General features: G+C 46.4%; 1 protein-coding gene across 2 annotated transcripts in view; it reads right to left on the minus strand.

The window, feature by feature from the left end:
• The window catches only part of F8 (coagulation factor VIII), a 79,786-nt gene that overhangs the window by 41,964 nt on the left and 21,254 nt on the right, over nt 1-16,568 (minus strand). For both annotated transcript variants that reach the window (XM_007056233.4, XM_043522509.1), the window contains exons 4-10: nt 15,686-15,898; nt 14,551-14,622; nt 11,671-11,766; nt 9,818-10,039; nt 8,035-8,302; nt 5,480-5,654; nt 204-297 (exon numbers count right to left, since the gene is read on the minus strand). In XM_007056233.4, the coding sequence (XP_007056295.2) occupies nt 204-297; nt 5,480-5,654; nt 8,035-8,302; nt 9,818-10,039; nt 11,671-11,766; nt 14,551-14,622; nt 15,686-15,898 (1,140 nt within the window). The remainder of the gene's footprint in view (nt 1-203; nt 298-5,479; nt 5,655-8,034; nt 8,303-9,817; nt 10,040-11,670; nt 11,767-14,550; nt 14,623-15,685; nt 15,899-16,568) is intronic.

Below are 16,568 nucleotides of genomic sequence, written 5' to 3' on the forward strand. Positions count from 1 at the left end.
CTCCCTGTAAGAGAGGGTTCCACAGTGCAGAGGGGTCTCTCCCCAAGAGTTAATGCAGTCTGAGAGGACATAAGTACCCAAGTACTTCGAATAGGTAAAACAACCCATTTACTGTGGGCTTCACAAAACTCTCCTGTTCTGAGGTATGTGATCTTTGTCAACAGCTCTGCTAAATTCCAGTGTCCTTCCTCAGCCAATCTCACCTTCAGAAGACTTCACTGGGTGATAGGAACTTATGCTGGTGAGCCCATGAGGGTAGATGTTGTAAGGCCGACTTGCTAGATTCTTGAACACAATCTGAAATGACAACACACAACAATAACACTTAGCCCTCTATAGCCCTGTGTCTTCAAAGCTTTCCTTGTGGTCATTCACAGGCTCTGGTTCTAATGGGGGACTTCAATCACCCTGACATCTGCTGGGAGAACAATACAGCAGTGCACAGACAATCCAGGAAGTTTTTGGAGAGTGCTGGGGACAACTTCCTGGTACGAGTGCTGGAGGAACTGACTAGGGGCCGTGTGTGACGGGTTGTATCACAGAAATCCCTTTGGGACTGCCACCTGATGTGCTTAGCCTACTTCAGAGCCTGTTTTCCCTGCCAGCTTGGGACTTCAGTGCCCTGCCTGGCTTGAGCTAGACATGCTAACCTGTTACAAACACAGACCCAGGTCTGAACTACGTCCCCCAAAAGCTGCGGGCTTAACTAAAAATAGCTTAAGAAGTGCTCCTGCCTCCAGCACTCAGATACTCAACTCCCAATGGGGTCCAAACTCCAAATAAATCCGTTTTATCCTGTATAAAGCTTATACAGGGTAAACTCATACATTGTTTGCCCTCTGTAACACTGATAGAGAGATATGCATAGCTGTTGCCCCCCCCCAGGTATGAATACATACTGTGGGTTAATTAATAAGTTAAAAATGATTTTATTAAATACAAAAAGCAGGATTTAAGTGGTTCCAAGTAATAACAGACAGAACAAAGTGAATTACCAAACAAAATAAAATAAAACACGCAAGTCTAAGCCTAATACAGTAAGAAAGTGATTACAGATGAAATCTCACCCTCAGAGATGTTCCAGTAAGCTTCATTTACAGACTAGTCTCCTTCTACTCTGGGTCCAGCAATCACTCACACCCCTGTGGTTACTGTCCTTTGTTCCAGTTTCTTTCAGGTATCCTTTGGGGGTGGAGAGGCTATCTCTTGAGCCAGCTGAAGACAAAATGGAGGGGTCTCCCAGGGCTTTATATAGTTTCTCTCTTGTGGGTGGAACCCCCTCCCTCCCCCTGTGTAGAATCCCCTCTACAAGATGGAATTTTGGAGTCACCTGGGCAAGTCACATGTCCATGCATGACATAGTTCTCTACAGGAATGTTCCCAGGAAAGCTCAGATGTGGATTGGCATCTATCAAAGTCTATTGTCAGCTTAAGTGTTTCTTGATTGGGCACTTACTCAATAAGCTGAGCAAATGCTTCACTGAGGCTACTTAAAACAAACAAACAAGTACACAGTACACAGCTAATATTCATAACTTTAAATACAAAAATGATACATACATACAAATAGGATGAATATATTCAGTAGATCATAACCTTTGCAGAGATATGTTACATGGCATACGTAGCATAAAACATATTCCAGTTATGTTATATTTACATTCATAAGCATATTTCTACAAAGCATTATGGGGTGCAACGTCACACTGTGCTCCTCTTGAGTAGGAGAGTAGCAAAATATGGACTCTGGACTTCAGAAAAGCAGACTTTGACTCCCTTAGGGAGCTGATGGGCAGGATCCCCTGCGAGGCTAATATGAGGGGGCAAGGAGCCCAGGAGAGCTCGCTGTATTTTAAAGAAGCCTTGTTGAGGATGCAGGAACAAACCATCCTGATGTGAAGAAAGAATAGGAAATATGGCAGGAGACCAGCTTGGCTTAACAGTGAAATCCTTGCTGCTCTTAAATACAAAAAAGAAGCTTACAAGAAGTGGAAGATTGGACAAATGACCAGGGATGAGTATAAAGATATTGCTTGGGCTTGCAGGAATGAAATCAGGAAGGCCAAATCACACCTGGAGTTGCAGCTAGCAAGAGATGTTAAGAGTAACAAGAAGGGTTTCTTCAGGTATGTTAGCAACAAGAAGAAAGTCAAGGAAAGTGTGGGCCCCTTACTGAATGAGGGAGGCAACCTCGTGACAGAGGATGTGGAAAAAGCTAATGTACTCAGTGCTTTCTTTGCCTCTGTCTTCACGAACAAGGTCAGCTCCCAGACTACTGCACTGGGCAGCACAGCATGGGGAGGAGGTGACCAGCCCTCTGTGGAGAAAGAAGTGGTTCGGGACTATTTAGAAAAGCTGGGCGACCACAAGTCCACGGGGCCGGATGCTTTGCATCCGAGAGTGCTAAAGGAGTTGGCGGATGTGATTGCAGAGCCATTGGCCATTATCTTTGAAAACTCATGGCAATCGGGGGAGGTCCCAGATGTCTGGAAAAAGGCTAATGTAGTGCCCATCTTTAAAAAAGGGAAGAAGGAGGATCCTGGGAACTACAGGCCAGTCAGCCTCGCCTCAGTCCCTGGAAAAATCATGGAGCAGGTCCTCAAGGAATCAATTCTGAAGCACTTAGAGGAGAGGAAAGTGATCAGGAACAGCCAGCATGTATTCACCAAGGGAAAGCCATGACTGACTAATCTAATTGCCTTCTATGACGAGATAACTGGCTCTGTGGATGAAGGGAAAGCAGTGGACGTGTTGTTGCTTGACTTTAGCAAAGCTTTTGACACGGTCTCCCACAGTATTCTTGCCAGCAAGTTAAAGAAGTATGGGCTGGATGAATGGACTATAAGGTGGATAGAAAGCTGGCTAGATTGTCAGGCTCAACGGGTAGTGATCAATGGCTCCATATCTAGTTGGCAGCCGGTATCAAGTGAGTGCCCCAGGGGTCGGTCCTGGGGCCAGTTTTGTTCAATATCTTCATAAATGATCTGGAAGATGGTGTGGATTTCACCCTCAGCAAGTTTGCAGATGACACTAAACTGGGAAGAGTGGTAGATATGCTGGAGGGTAGGGATAGGATACAGAGGGACCTAGACAAATTAGAGGATTGGGCCAAAAGAAATCTGATGAGGTTCAACAAGGACAAGTGCAAAGTTCTGCACTTAGGACGGAAGAATCCAATGCACCGCTACAGACTAGGGACTGAATGGCTCGGCAGCAGTTCTGCAGAAAAGGACCTAGGGGTTACAGTGGATGAGAAGTTGGATATGAGTCAACAGTGTGCCCTTGTTGCCAAGAAGGCCAATGGCATTTTGGGATGTATAAGTAGGGGCATTGCCAGCAGATCGAGGGACGTGATCGTTCCCCTCTATTCGACATTGGTGAGGCCTCATCTGGAGTACTGTGTCCAGTTTTGGGCCCCACACTACAAGAAGGATGTGGAAAAATTGGAAAGAGTCCAGCGGAGGGCAACAAAAATGATTAGGGGACTGGAACACATGACTTATGAGGAGAGGCTGAGGGAACTGGGGATGTTTAGTCTTCAGAAGAGAAGAATGAGCGAGGATTTGATAGCTGCTTTCAACTATCTGAAAGGGGGTTCCAAAGAGGATGGCTCTAGACTGTTCTCAGTGGTACCAGATGACAGAACAAGGAGTAATGGTCTCGAGTTGCAGTGGGGGAGATTTAGGTTGGATATTAGGAAAAACTTTTTCACTAGGAGGGTGGTGAAACACTGGAATGCGTTACCTAGGGAGGTGGTGGAATCTCCTTCCCTAGAAGTTTTTAACGTCAGGCTTGACAAAGCCCTGGCTGGGATGATTTAGTCGGGGATCGGTCCTGCTTTGAGCAGGGGGTTGGACTTGATGACCTCCTGAGGTCCCTTTCAACCCTGATATTCTATGATTCTATGATTCTATGATTCTATGAACTGGGCTTGTTTAGTCTGCAGAAGAGAAGAGTGAGGGGGGATTTCATAGCAGCCTTCAATTACCTGAAGGGGGGTTCCAAAGAGGATGGAGCTAGGCTGTTCTCAGTGGTGGCAGGTGACAGAACAAGAAGCAATGGTCTCAAGTTGCAGTGGGGGAGGTCTAGGTTGGATATTAGGAAACACTATTTCACTAGGAGGGTGGTGAAGCACTGGAATGGGTTACCTAGGGAGGAGGTGGAATCTCCATCCTTACAGGTTTTTAAGGCCCGGCTTGACAAAGTCTTGGATGGGATGATTTAGTTCGTGTCGGTCCTGCTTTGAGCAGGGGATTGGACTAGATGACCTCCTGAGGTCTCTTCCAACCCTAATACTCTATGATTCTATGATCTTCAGCATTGTCTCCATCTTTTCTGGATTGGTCTTAGGCACACTTTGCCTTGCTATTGCAGGGGGCCTCGGGCACTGGTGCACCTCAGTCCCTCCTGTTCTCTGTCTGTGGCACATAACAGTCTAGTCTCCTGTGGGCTGTGATACTTTGGTCTCATTTCAGTTGTCGGGTTTAGTGTGGGAGCGCTGGGTGGTGCTGGTGGCCTCTGATGGCTGAAGGTCAGACTAGATGATCCAGTGGGTCTCTTCTGGCCTTAAACTCTATGATCCTGACTTTCTTTGAGGTCCCAGTTTCAGTCCATCCGTGGAAGAGCATGGAAATGGCAGAATTATTAGAGGGTAGGTAAATATTATTTAGACCCTATTTTACAGATGGGAAAAGTGAGCCCCAGAGTGGCTGAGACTGATTTTTTAAAACATGGGTGCCCATAATTGGACACTGAATTCATAAGAGACTTGAGTAAGTGGCCTGATTCACAGAGGTGCTGAGCACCCACAACTGCCATCCACCTCAAATGGGTGTGTGGCGTTTCTGAACATCTGCCCAATCAAATAAATATGGAGATAAGTGCCACCCGAGTTTGAAGTCTTTGGCCTCAGCTCCTTGCGGTCAGCTACACAGCAAATCAAAGAGACTAGAACTAGAATCCGCTGAATCATAACCTGTTTTCACCAGAAACCCACTCTGCCTCTTGCTAATGATAAACAAGTCAAGCAGCTGGATAATAAAAGGGTACAGTGAGATAGGCTGTGCATATAAAGCAGCCTCCCCCAGGTACTGTACATCCTAAATTACCCATGCAATCCACACATAGCTGGAGAAGACTGAAGGAAGGAAGTGAACTGTTGGCAGGCATGTACCATGTATGGGTTAGGACGATTACTAAGCACAGCTGATTGCATTAAAGACAAGTCAAGAGCGTTGGGCCAAATCCATCCCACGTATATTTCCACTGAAGTCAATGAGGCTTTTACTTCTAGATTTCAGTAGCAACTGAAGGAAAGTCCTCCTCTCTGGTGGACTCTAGCCACTACAAGGGATTCAATACAGAATCTGTGTTGGACCATAGGCATGAATAGGGAACCAGGAAGAAGAACAGTAATGAATCTTCAGAGTTTACCCTTCCCATCCCTCTTACCAGAAAGCCGTCTCTCTCTTTTTCTTACCGTAAATTGATCCCCAACTTCTCCTTTAAGGACAGGTCCCAGAAGTCCTGTGTCACGTTGATCTGATACCTTGCGGTTCTTAAAGGTCCCATCCCCATATTCCACAAACATCACCTTCTTATACTTTGAACCAATTCGCTGAGGACCAGCTTCCAGAAACTGACTTGTGTAACTTCTACAGGGGAGAGAGGGAAAGGAGAACTGAGTGAGCCCAGGCAGAATTGCCAGGGGTGGGCACAGGAGCTGATTTTTTACTATTATCACCATCATTATTATTATTAATAATTGTATAATAATAAATTTGTTATCATGGTAGTGCACACAGGCCCCAATCATGGATCAGGGACACATTGTGCTAGGCATTGTACAGAAACAGGATGAAAAGGAAGTCCCTGCCCTAAAAAACAATGCAACAAAATACAACTTTTCCACAACCCTAAGACTGGATTCAAATGCAGGCTATCACTTCTATAAGAGAGGAAGCCTACACCAGATGGAGTTGTAGGACAGTGTTGACCAATATACAAGGGGCTAATTAATATATATATATATATATATATATATATATATCACATTATCAATATACATTATTCACACCACATGTATTAATATGCATTAAGCACACAATATCAATATAACATTATATTGTATATATATAGTTCTAGCAGTTATATGGCCTAAATTGGCCTTTGTCTTTCTATAATCCTGTTCACTTATGCTAAGTATCCCATAACAGTTTGCAAAGCTGAAGTCAGCTTTGGAGTTAGAAAACAGCAAACTTGTCAAAGGCAAAATCCATTAATGTTCTGCCCTGGTACAGATACCTTCTTGGATCAGTATCTGAAGTGCTAGTATCCACAACAAAGATAAAGAAGGTACAGAACAAGTTAAGGAATGGGGACAAAATGATGTTTGGGTTTTAGTGAAGTGTGAAGGGGTTTGTAACCTCTAAAATCATGCAAAAATACTACTAGCTAAAACATGTAGCTCTGGGAGCATACCTTCTATGTAAGGTGAATTTAACAACAATACGGCATCCCAGAAATTGGTATTGTATTGAACCATTTTTCCGGTATTGGCTTTTAGCAATAAACCTGGCTGATAATGGTTACTGGACTCCTGAGTCTATTTCATAACAGACCCAAGTGTGGGCACGCTATTGACTACACAATTTAACAACAAGAGGTTTGTTAACGGTGTCCGGTCCTGGCAGCAACTGGTTACTGTAACAAAGCAGTGAGCGTGGCACTTGCCCACATGTGCTGGGGTCACTGCCAGATGTGCTAAAATCACATGACCGAGTAACTACTTTGTTTGGCCAAGGCAGCAACCTCTTACTGCCCTGACAGCAAGCCTTGACCCTGATCTGGAAGGACCCCCTCTATTAGCCCATTCAGCCCTCGGCTTCCCTGCAGACAAGGGGCCCAGTCAGTGCTAACTGGGAAAGTGAGTTTTGAGAGGTTGATACTTGTCTTTTGGGGGCTGGGCTGAGACTCTCCATGGGAAAGCAAAACCCTGTGACCCTGCTTAATACCCAAGCAAGCTTGCGTGAGTAGAGCGAGTGGGATGAATGGTGACAACTGTCACTACCAGGCAGTGCTGAGTAAGACACTGCTATGATAGAATTCTCAGATTACTGCTACCCAGAAAGAAGTGGAGCATCATTAGGGGCTAATCTTGTCTTGTATCTAGTACAGATCCATCCTCTCAGGACAATGCAATCACATCTCTCATCTGCAAAAATATAGGGCCAAAGGGATCCCTGGTGTATCTCCATTGAAACCAGCAGAGTGGTAGCACAGGAGCACACATGGCTCACCATGGCACCCTCACAGTTTAAGAGGGCAAGGTGAGATGGGTATTTCAGCACCAACTACAGAACCCTCTGTATGGAGGACTTGTACCTCACAGTTCCCTCCAGAACTCTACCTGTGCTACTGGTAAATGGCTCGTGGAAAGCTAATGACTACTGGTACAGTAGATCAAACAATTCCCTTTCTCCCAGGAGCTGACTGTGTCGTTTCCACACCCTTCCCAGCCTTTGGCAAGGGACCAAACGGAGCCCCATGCTCCGGTACTGTGCATGCTGCCTCGGGCTATATTAGATTGCTCACCCAGCCTTTATTCTGGGGTAGTCCTTTTTGCCATGATGTTGATGGTATTGTCTAATATAATGCACCCTCAGATAGGATTCTTAATGACAACAGTTCCCTTTAGATCAGGTTCCATGGGCAGAAAGTAAACCACATTATGGCTTTGGTGACTTGTATGGCTCAGCCTACCATCTGCCAGCAGCAAGGAATATGGCTTAAATATAAGGGCCAAACTCAGCTCTCACTCCCCTGAGGTTGGGCGGGTATACCTAAGAGAAGAACTTAGCCCACTCTCTTCTTGTCCTGAGCCTAATGAGGAAGAAGTAAGAGGCTATTGGAAAGGGTCTGGTTGAGGCTTCATGGTGGTTTGAGAAAGAGAAAGAAAACTCAGAGGGGGGAAAAGGGAACAGCTGGCCAAGCCTGTACTCGCCCCATTCCCTGGCCATGCTAACATGCTCTCACCTGTCCAAATAAGTGGGCATTATTGGAGCATAGTCCCAATCCACCTCCTCAGCTGCAATGTAATGGATCCAGGTCACAGGTTCCTGCTTGGCGAAAGCACGTGCGCCAATCGAGGGGGAAGAGTCACTCTCATCAAACATAATCACTGTGTTGTCCAGATCATAGCTGTCATCATAATAGTCTTCCTCTGGTGCATCTATGGCCAGCCTCATCTTCATCTTGGGCTCTTCCAGGCAGACTTCCACACTGATGTATGCTTCCATGCCAGCTGGATTCAAATGGGCCAGGCAGAAACATCAATGTCTGTCTGTCTGTCTCACTCACTCACAGCTCTGGATATTGTTTCACTAGTATCCCCGGTTTACCTGCCTCTACATCAGATGGACATACAGCTATCTAGACCTATTATATCTGTCTTGGTAAGTAGGTTGATGTGGAGAGACAGATGAGGATAGTGATTAGGAGAGGAATTAGATAGGTTAGTAGAGGAGGGCAGGGATTTATACGTATGTATCCGTAGATGACATAAGACAAATGTACAGCCAACAGACTCCAGTGCAGCCAGATGGGAGAGGCATTACAGCCACTACGTCTGCAAAGACAGAATTAATTACACCAATGATCATTTAAGGAGCTCTATAACACACACTCTACATTGAGGCCTGGGTTAGCTTCCAATTAATTGCTGCAGACTTCTGGAGAAATTTGTGTTGTTCTTTTTGCTTCTTGAAATAACACAGGAAAAAACAAATCTGGGACAGATTCTGGACCAAATTCAGAGATGACGCTAAATAATTCCAAGTGGCCTCAGTAATTCTCCTCCCTCTTACACCTGTATTATACTGGTACAATACCACTGGCATTCATGGAATTACTCCTGATTTATCCAGTGTAAGGGAGAGGACACTGCTTTAATTTTACAGCCATTAGACTTCTAAGATGTGCTTATTTCCTGACTTACACATCCACTCATCAATTTGTAACCAACAGCAGAAGTTCTGAGTTTCCCGCAGGCCTAAAGGAGTCGAAGATGGCAAATCTCACAAGTCTAATGGCTGGAAGAGAGGATGGTAGCAAGAAAAGCAGTAGGCAGGGGTAAGAAGGTGCAGAGGCACCGACTTCCTGAGTTCCTAGAGGGTGCTCAACCCTGCTCCACTCCAGGCCTAGCCCCCACTCCACCTCTTCCCCCAAGCCCTGCCCCCACCCTGCCTCTTCCTCCCCGTTCCGCCCCGCCTCTTCCTGCCCCCACTCTTTCCCCTCCTCCCCAACGCCTCCTGCATGCCGCTGAACAGCTGATCCTCGGCGGGCAGGAGGCACTGGGGAGAGGGAGAAGAGCTGATCGGCAGGGCTGCTGGCGGGTGCTGAGCATAGGGTGACCAGATGTCCTGATTTTATAGGGATGGTCCCGATTTTTGGGTCTTTTTCTTATATAGGCTTCTATTACCCCCCAACCCCGTCCCGATTTTTCACATTTGCTGTCTGGTCACCCTAGCTGAGCACCCATTTTCTTTTTTCCGTGGGTGCTCCAGCCCTAGAGCACCCACAGAGTTGGTGCCTACGAAAAGGTGTAAGTTAAATAGCCCCACTCCCACTTTCAGCTCCTCAGTGTGCCAATTACATCAACCTTATATCCCCTTGCAGATCAATAGAGGGGGTGTGACTGGGTCTAGGCGAGTCTAACTGAGCATGAGGGAGCTGTGAGTCTTGTCACCTCACACATCTCTGATTCCAGCCCATCCTCTCTCTTCTGATCCCTCCCAGTCTGATGGCTGGTGGATGTTACCTTGCTGGTGGGCCGGGATTTGACAAAACATTAGGAACCTGCCGCTGGTGGTGGGCATGGTCTGAGCGGTGAGGAAGGTGGCCGGTGAGATTTCTAAGGTTGTATGCCGGTGGCTCCTCACCAAGAATGTGTGGCCCTCAAAGAAAATAGAGTGCACTTCCGGGGCAGTACCCAGCCCAATGACGTGCCAATAGACTGGTCTTTTCTGGCACAATTGGAGATCTGCCAGGAAGGGAGGGGAAATGCACCAATGAGAGAACAGCTCATAGAATCACACAGTTATAGCCTCCAGTCCACCCAGAGACACCAATGGGCCAACCCCTGACAGGTGCTAAGCTCTGGAAACCTGTCGTGCCAGGATCTCTGACTTCTGTTGGGTCTTATGCAGGAGGTCAGACTAGATGATCATAATGGTCCTTTCTGACCTTAAAATCTATAAACTTTTGCTTTTAAAGAAATTTTGCATTCTGGAGCAGTTATCCAGCAAAGGGAAGACTCTGCAATCATGAAATGTATGGGGCCCTGCTTATGATCCATTTTGCATCATATGGCACATTGTCCAGCAAGGGGAACATACCACATAAAGTGGCTGTTCCTTGACTCCTCCCTCCTGCTGACCACCCTCGCAATCACACAGAGGTCAGCTCATGCATTGCCGGCCACCATTTTTTTGAAGCAGCTGGTACTGGTCACTGTTGGAGACAGGATACCGGGGGGGGAGCGATAGCTCAGTGGTTTGAGCCTGCTAAACCCAGGGTTGTGAGTTCAATCCTTGAGGGGGCTATTTAGGGACCTGGGCCAAAAATTGGGGATTAGTCCTGCTTTGAGCAGGGGGTTGGATTAGATGACCTCCTGAGGTCCTTTCCAACCCTGGTATTCTATGATTCTATGAACTGCAGATGCTCAACACCTCTCAGAATCTGGCCCAGGGGAGCAAGGACTGAGCAAAAAAAGAGGGACCAATCCTGAAGTGAATGGGAGTTTTGCCATTGACTTTAATGGGAGATGGGGTCAGGCCCTGATTAGGGACTTCAAGTTCTGGCCCGTAGGAATTAGGAATGGTAAGGACTCTCCATCTGGAAACAGTTGTTGTTCCTCTTTACTTCTCCCCCTGCTTTTTCCTCAGGCAGACTTTTGGGGTACAATTCTTGACTCTGCATCGGTAAAGACACCTGAGCACTTTGCCGCTAACTACCATGGGAGTGTGACTGGGCCCTTCAAGATGGAATCGAGATAAAATATTGCTGTGTTGTCTACTCCATCCCTGGTCAGTGCTGGATTGTCCCCTGCTATATTTCCTCAGTGCTCCCTTTACTCTAGTGTTAGAGATCCCCAGCGCTGAGACTGCCACCTGTTCATTAGTATAGTACGGAAAGACTACAAGCAGGGCCCAGTGTGCTACACTCAGTGCAAACTCTAGTAGGAGACAGTCCCTGCCCTGGAGAGCTCCCAGGGTAAATAAGACAGACAAAGGGATCCCTAGGGAGGCTAATCCACAGCCTCGCAGATCACAGAATATCAGGGTTGGAAGGGACCTCAGGAGGTCATCTAGTCCAACCTCCTGCTCAAAGCAGAACCAATCCCCAATTTTTGCCCTGATCCTAAATGGCGCCCTTAAGGATTGAACTCACAATCCTGGGTTTAGCAGGCCAATGCTCAAACCACTGAGCTATCATTCCCTCTAGTCTCACCCTTAGGAATTTTTTCCTGGCTTCCAGTCTAAATATCCCTTCTCTTCAGGTGACCCTATAATCCTGTTGTGCCACTCTAAGCAATCTCCCTCCTGCACTGCTCCCAGACCCTCCTTCTCCCTCATCCTCCTTTCACTTCCCCCACTCCTCAGCATCCAGTACCGGGCAGAGAGCCGTTGATATAGCCGTTGATAGCATGCAGCTGAGCCAAGGACCGAGGAGTTCCTGTGCGGTTGGGCTCTGGGTACCAGCTCTTCCCTGGGGAGAGAGACAAAGAAGTTCAGCTGGAGAGTTTTTAGCCAAATGCAATTCATGGTGTGTGATCTACTGCGAGAGCCTTGGAATCCTGGAGTGGGCAGCAGTGTGCTCTCGGGTGAGAGCCCCTCACGCTGGCACTCAGTCCCTCAACTGTTCATTCTCCTAAACTGGGGGCGCCAGGTCATGCGGCCAGGCCTTTCCAGGTCACAGTCAAGCTGCTGGTCAAACACTATTTTTTTATTCTGATTGATTTATCCTGTCTGATTGGATGTGCTGGGTCCAGCGTGTTTCTGTGAAGGACAGGGCTCCTTCAGAGCTCTGCCTTCAGTATATTTGGAGTGACTGCAGCACAGCACCTACACACTGTTGTTCTGGGTGCTAATCAGTGAGGCCTTGATGCAACAAAGCAACTCAAGGACATGCATGACTTGCAGCATGTGATGTCAGTGGGACAAGTTAAAGTTAAGTGTGTACCAAAGTGCTTTGCTGGGTCAGGGCCTTAGCACTTGGATACTGTGATGATGTGTGGATTCCAATTCCCTGAGATAGCGAGATACTTAGATTACATAGAGGCAGTGTATGGGGGTGGGGGGGTATGGCACTAGATAGATAGCTAGATGCAATTTGATAGGGTTGTCAAGGCTGATTCCCCACTCTGGCACTTCAAGTGCAGAAGGTGGGGGCCCACAAGGACCCTAAAAATTAATACTTGCCACTCCAGGCTTGTATTAAACTGCCAAGGTTACAGCTTTTTTCTGAGCTTGGATTGGTAAACCACCCAAGTGCAAAACCACTCTGATAAACCAGGAAGGCGCACTTGGGAATTTCTTCCTGTGGGGTACCCTCAAGCCCTTTCAGACCCTCCTCCAGGGAAGAGCTGAGGAAGAAAACAAAGAAAATCAGCTGTTGCCACCAGCTAATAAAAAACATGTGCACAAACCTCTTAAGACACAGAACTCTAAACCTGTTCTTAAAAAAGGTAAATTTTATTAAAAAAGAAAGAAAGAAAATACATCTGAAAGCTCCAGCTATTGCTAGATTTAAAAAGAGTAAATACAAGAATTAAGCATTAAAAATAGCTCTCTTGAGGTCCAGCTTAAAGGTTACAAGCAAAACAAAAACACGTGGGGTTAGCACAGAGGAATCCACAAGCCATAAAAAATAAAAGGAATAAACCTAATCCCGTCTTTCTAGACGCTTCCTAATCTACTTACATATCTGGGGTTTTAGATGAGTAGTTTCTAGGTATGATACTGATGATTTTTCATACCTGGCCCAAAGCTTCTTACAGCATCACTGCTCCCTCTCTGCTTCTCCCCAAGAACAACAACAGAGAGATAAAAGGGGAGTCTTGTTTCAATTTTAAAAAGTTCTAGCCTTCCCATTGGCTCTTTTGGCCAGGTGCCCACTCACTTCTTTTTACCTATGCATCGCAGTGAGACTTTTAATCCTTTACAGGTAAAGCAAGTAGAGAACGGCAACCGAGAGGGATTTTATAGCTAACTGGTTGGCTGGGTCCATAAAAGGGAGTCCCCCCACACTTCATTTATCACAAGGGTGTATGGCACTAGCTAGCTAGCTAAGATAGATAGATAGGGGGGTGTACGGGGATAGATACATACAGGCATACATAGAGGGGGTGCATGGGGATAGATAGATAGCTAGATAGATAGATTAGATTAGATTAGATTAGATTAGATTAGATTAGATTAGATTAGATAAGATATGTGGGTGTGTATGGTGATAGATAGATCCATCCACCCATCCATACATACATAGAGGGGTTGTATGGGGATAGATAGATAGATAGATCGATAGATTAGATTAGATAGATACGGGGGTGCCTGGGGTAGTAAGGGGCTGATCCTGAGAGGTGCTCAGTTTTCATTGCAAAGTGCTAAGTACTTTCTATTCCCACTGAAATCAACAGGAGTTGAGGTCGCTCAGCACCAGTAAAGCTCATCACAATCTAGATTTCCTCTACGGGTTTGACTGCCCTGTTGTCTGAAGGCTGTTTTTTCCATATGCTAGGGGGAATGCGGGGGCTGACAAAAATTCTTTGCACCTGGACATCTTCAAGTGATTTAGAGTCATGAGGGTCCAGCTCTGAGAATAAAACCAGTGGCCCAGTACACTGAACCTCATGGCCAGGTGGAGGTTATCTTCCAGAGCTGTGATGCAGGAGACCAGATTTCAAATACCAGTCCTGGTGTCTCACCCCTCTGGCAGAGTGGGGAGTTTAGACTGCAGTCAGAGGTGGGACTGCAGCGTAGGGATACAGACCCACACTAGCTTTGGTCTAACTAGCTCGGGTAAAAATAGCAGTGAATCCACAACTGCCAGGGTAGCAGCTTGGGCTGTACAACCTCACTCAGGACCCTGGGTACGTGCTCAAGCAGCAAGTCTGTGCTGCTGTGGATTCATTGCTTATTAGACCAAAGCTAGCTCTGGTTTATCCCATGTGCTGCAGTTACACCTCCGATTGCAGTGTCAACACACCCAGTGTGTTCAGACTCAGCTCAGGAGGCAGCTCTGCAGCCAATCAAAAAAAGAGACTTTGTTCTCCAGGGCCGCCCATCCAGCACCTTCTGCCAGCCTAAAAGCAAATAAATACATCAAAGAAGGAAACACCCAGACCGTGAACTCCAGCTACGCTAAGGTGCGTTCGGCCATGCTGGCTTTGTTTGTAATATTCCAGATGTGGCACAAATTCTCCCAACCAGCAGAATCTGACTACCCTAAGCCAGGATACAGGATCTGGCCGCCCTCGTACCATGTACTTACCTTCATCAATCACCGAGAAGAGCAGCACGAATTCTTGCAATGTGCCCTGGGTTCCGTCTTTGGTCAGGGCTCCTACAAGCAAGAGGAGAGAAAGAGATGACGCTACTGTTAAAGAAACAGCAAGGGTGGTGTTGTATCTCGCTCTTCCCCTGGAGACCTTTTGTTCAACCTTTTGGAGGTAGCGAAGCCATTGCCAGGGCTTGCATGGGTTTGTGCTGTCATGGCTGATCTGGGAGGGGTACTCAGGAGGGAGCCTAATTCTTGCCTGCCATTGCTCATGGTCTTTGTCCAGTGCATGGAGTGATAAGGAAGTCCCCTTATCTGAAGAGCCAGTGCTGTGGCCTGGTGATCCTAAGGAGAAAGGCTCCTAGGGGAAAAGCAAAGGCTGTCACGAAGGCTCCCTGGACTAGGTACTGAAGGGATAGTTCAATATGTCCTATCCTGACTTCCTCTTGACCATACAGGATTTTATTTAATCACCTGAAACAGCCCATCTTATCTAGATCTGTGCTATGTTGGCATCACTTTTTGCTCCTATGCACTTCAGGTACTACTGGGAACCAAGTTTTAGTCAATCTCCATTCTGGCAAAAGGATCATGCATAGAATAGGCAAGAGTATCCTAAATTTGGCTTGGTACTACACATCCTACATCATCTGTGTGTGATCTTTAAATCCATGCTGGCATGGCCCCATCTGTATTTGGTCTTCCAAAATCAACTTATCTGTGTGAAAAAATACCTAGACTTACACTGAATAATCATGGCATAGGTGAAAGCATCTAAAAAGATGGACAAACATTCACACCCTGATACCATTGCCTCAGTAACTGCTTAGGAATCTCTGGGAAATACAAGAAATTCTTTGAGGGAAACAGATGACCAAGTTATTTCCAGCATGGCACTCGAAAATGTGTTAACTTTCTGGATTGGAAATGGATAAAGGCACCCTTTGGAAAATGTGTCAACCAGAAAATCTGTCAGTCCACAACAGATGCTGTTTCTCCCAGGGGTCCTGCCTTTGCTTCATACCCAATTTAAGGAAGATTCCAGTTTTCTTTTCAGTCATGACCAAATACTAAACAGTTGATTGGATTAAACCACCCACTTACTTTTCCGATTCCCCATGCCCCTCACCTGGCCTGCAGACAAGCAGGGCTCCGATCAAGCCAGAGTTGATGTCCTTCACGCTGTCAGTGTAAGAGAAGTAGGAGTAGGTCAGACATGACGCGTCAGACTCTGTTGGTCCTTGGTCTTCTAGGATTTCCCAGACATATGTGTGGGTCTTACCAGGATCCACCTCATCATCTTCTTTCTCAGCCTGGCTGGTTTCATCCTTATACCCTGCCCCTAAAGCCAAAAGAGCAGCCCACTCATCACTGATGACCTCATCTCCACTGCACCAATGACCTGTCACCACACAACTGCCCTTTGTTTTATTATTATCATTCTTAAAAACAGTCTGGGCAGCCCGCAGCTCATCTCATTCTCTGTGCCTCTCTCCAGATTCAGCTGGTTACTATCTGATACCTCTGTCTGACAGCTAGTTTTAGTGCAAACAGAAGATCAGTGTTAAATAGCCAAGTAATGGGTTAGTTCATTATCTGAATACTTGTTTAGTTTAAACCAGCTTGTTACTGGATGGACAGTTTCTGTTTGACATTTGCTGATTTCAAACTGGTGCACTAGAAATCCTGTGATAATTTCCCTTAACCATCCAATCACCTATCCATATATCTACCCAACCCACCTGCCTATGGTCCTAATCACCGTGGTCTCTGAACACCCACCAGAAGTTAAAAATATGACAATGCTCTCTCTATTTCTCTCTTCCCTGCCACCAGGAATCTGGCTGGGTGGTAAGGTGAGGTTTTGTTGTTGTTTGTTTTTAATGCACCCATGAGAATGAGGTTTATGACGGGAAAACCTGGGCAAAGAGGTTGCTTTTCCATTTAGCTCTGAATGCAGCACAATATTCTTCTGCTCCCTGCTCCCACATCTCTGCCTTCCTGCAAACAAG

Source organism: Chelonia mydas, chromosome 9 (assembly GCF_015237465.2).
Source record: "Chelonia mydas isolate rCheMyd1 chromosome 9, rCheMyd1.pri.v2, whole genome shotgun sequence".
Classification (NCBI taxonomy): Eukaryota; Metazoa; Chordata; order Testudines; family Cheloniidae; genus Chelonia; species Chelonia mydas.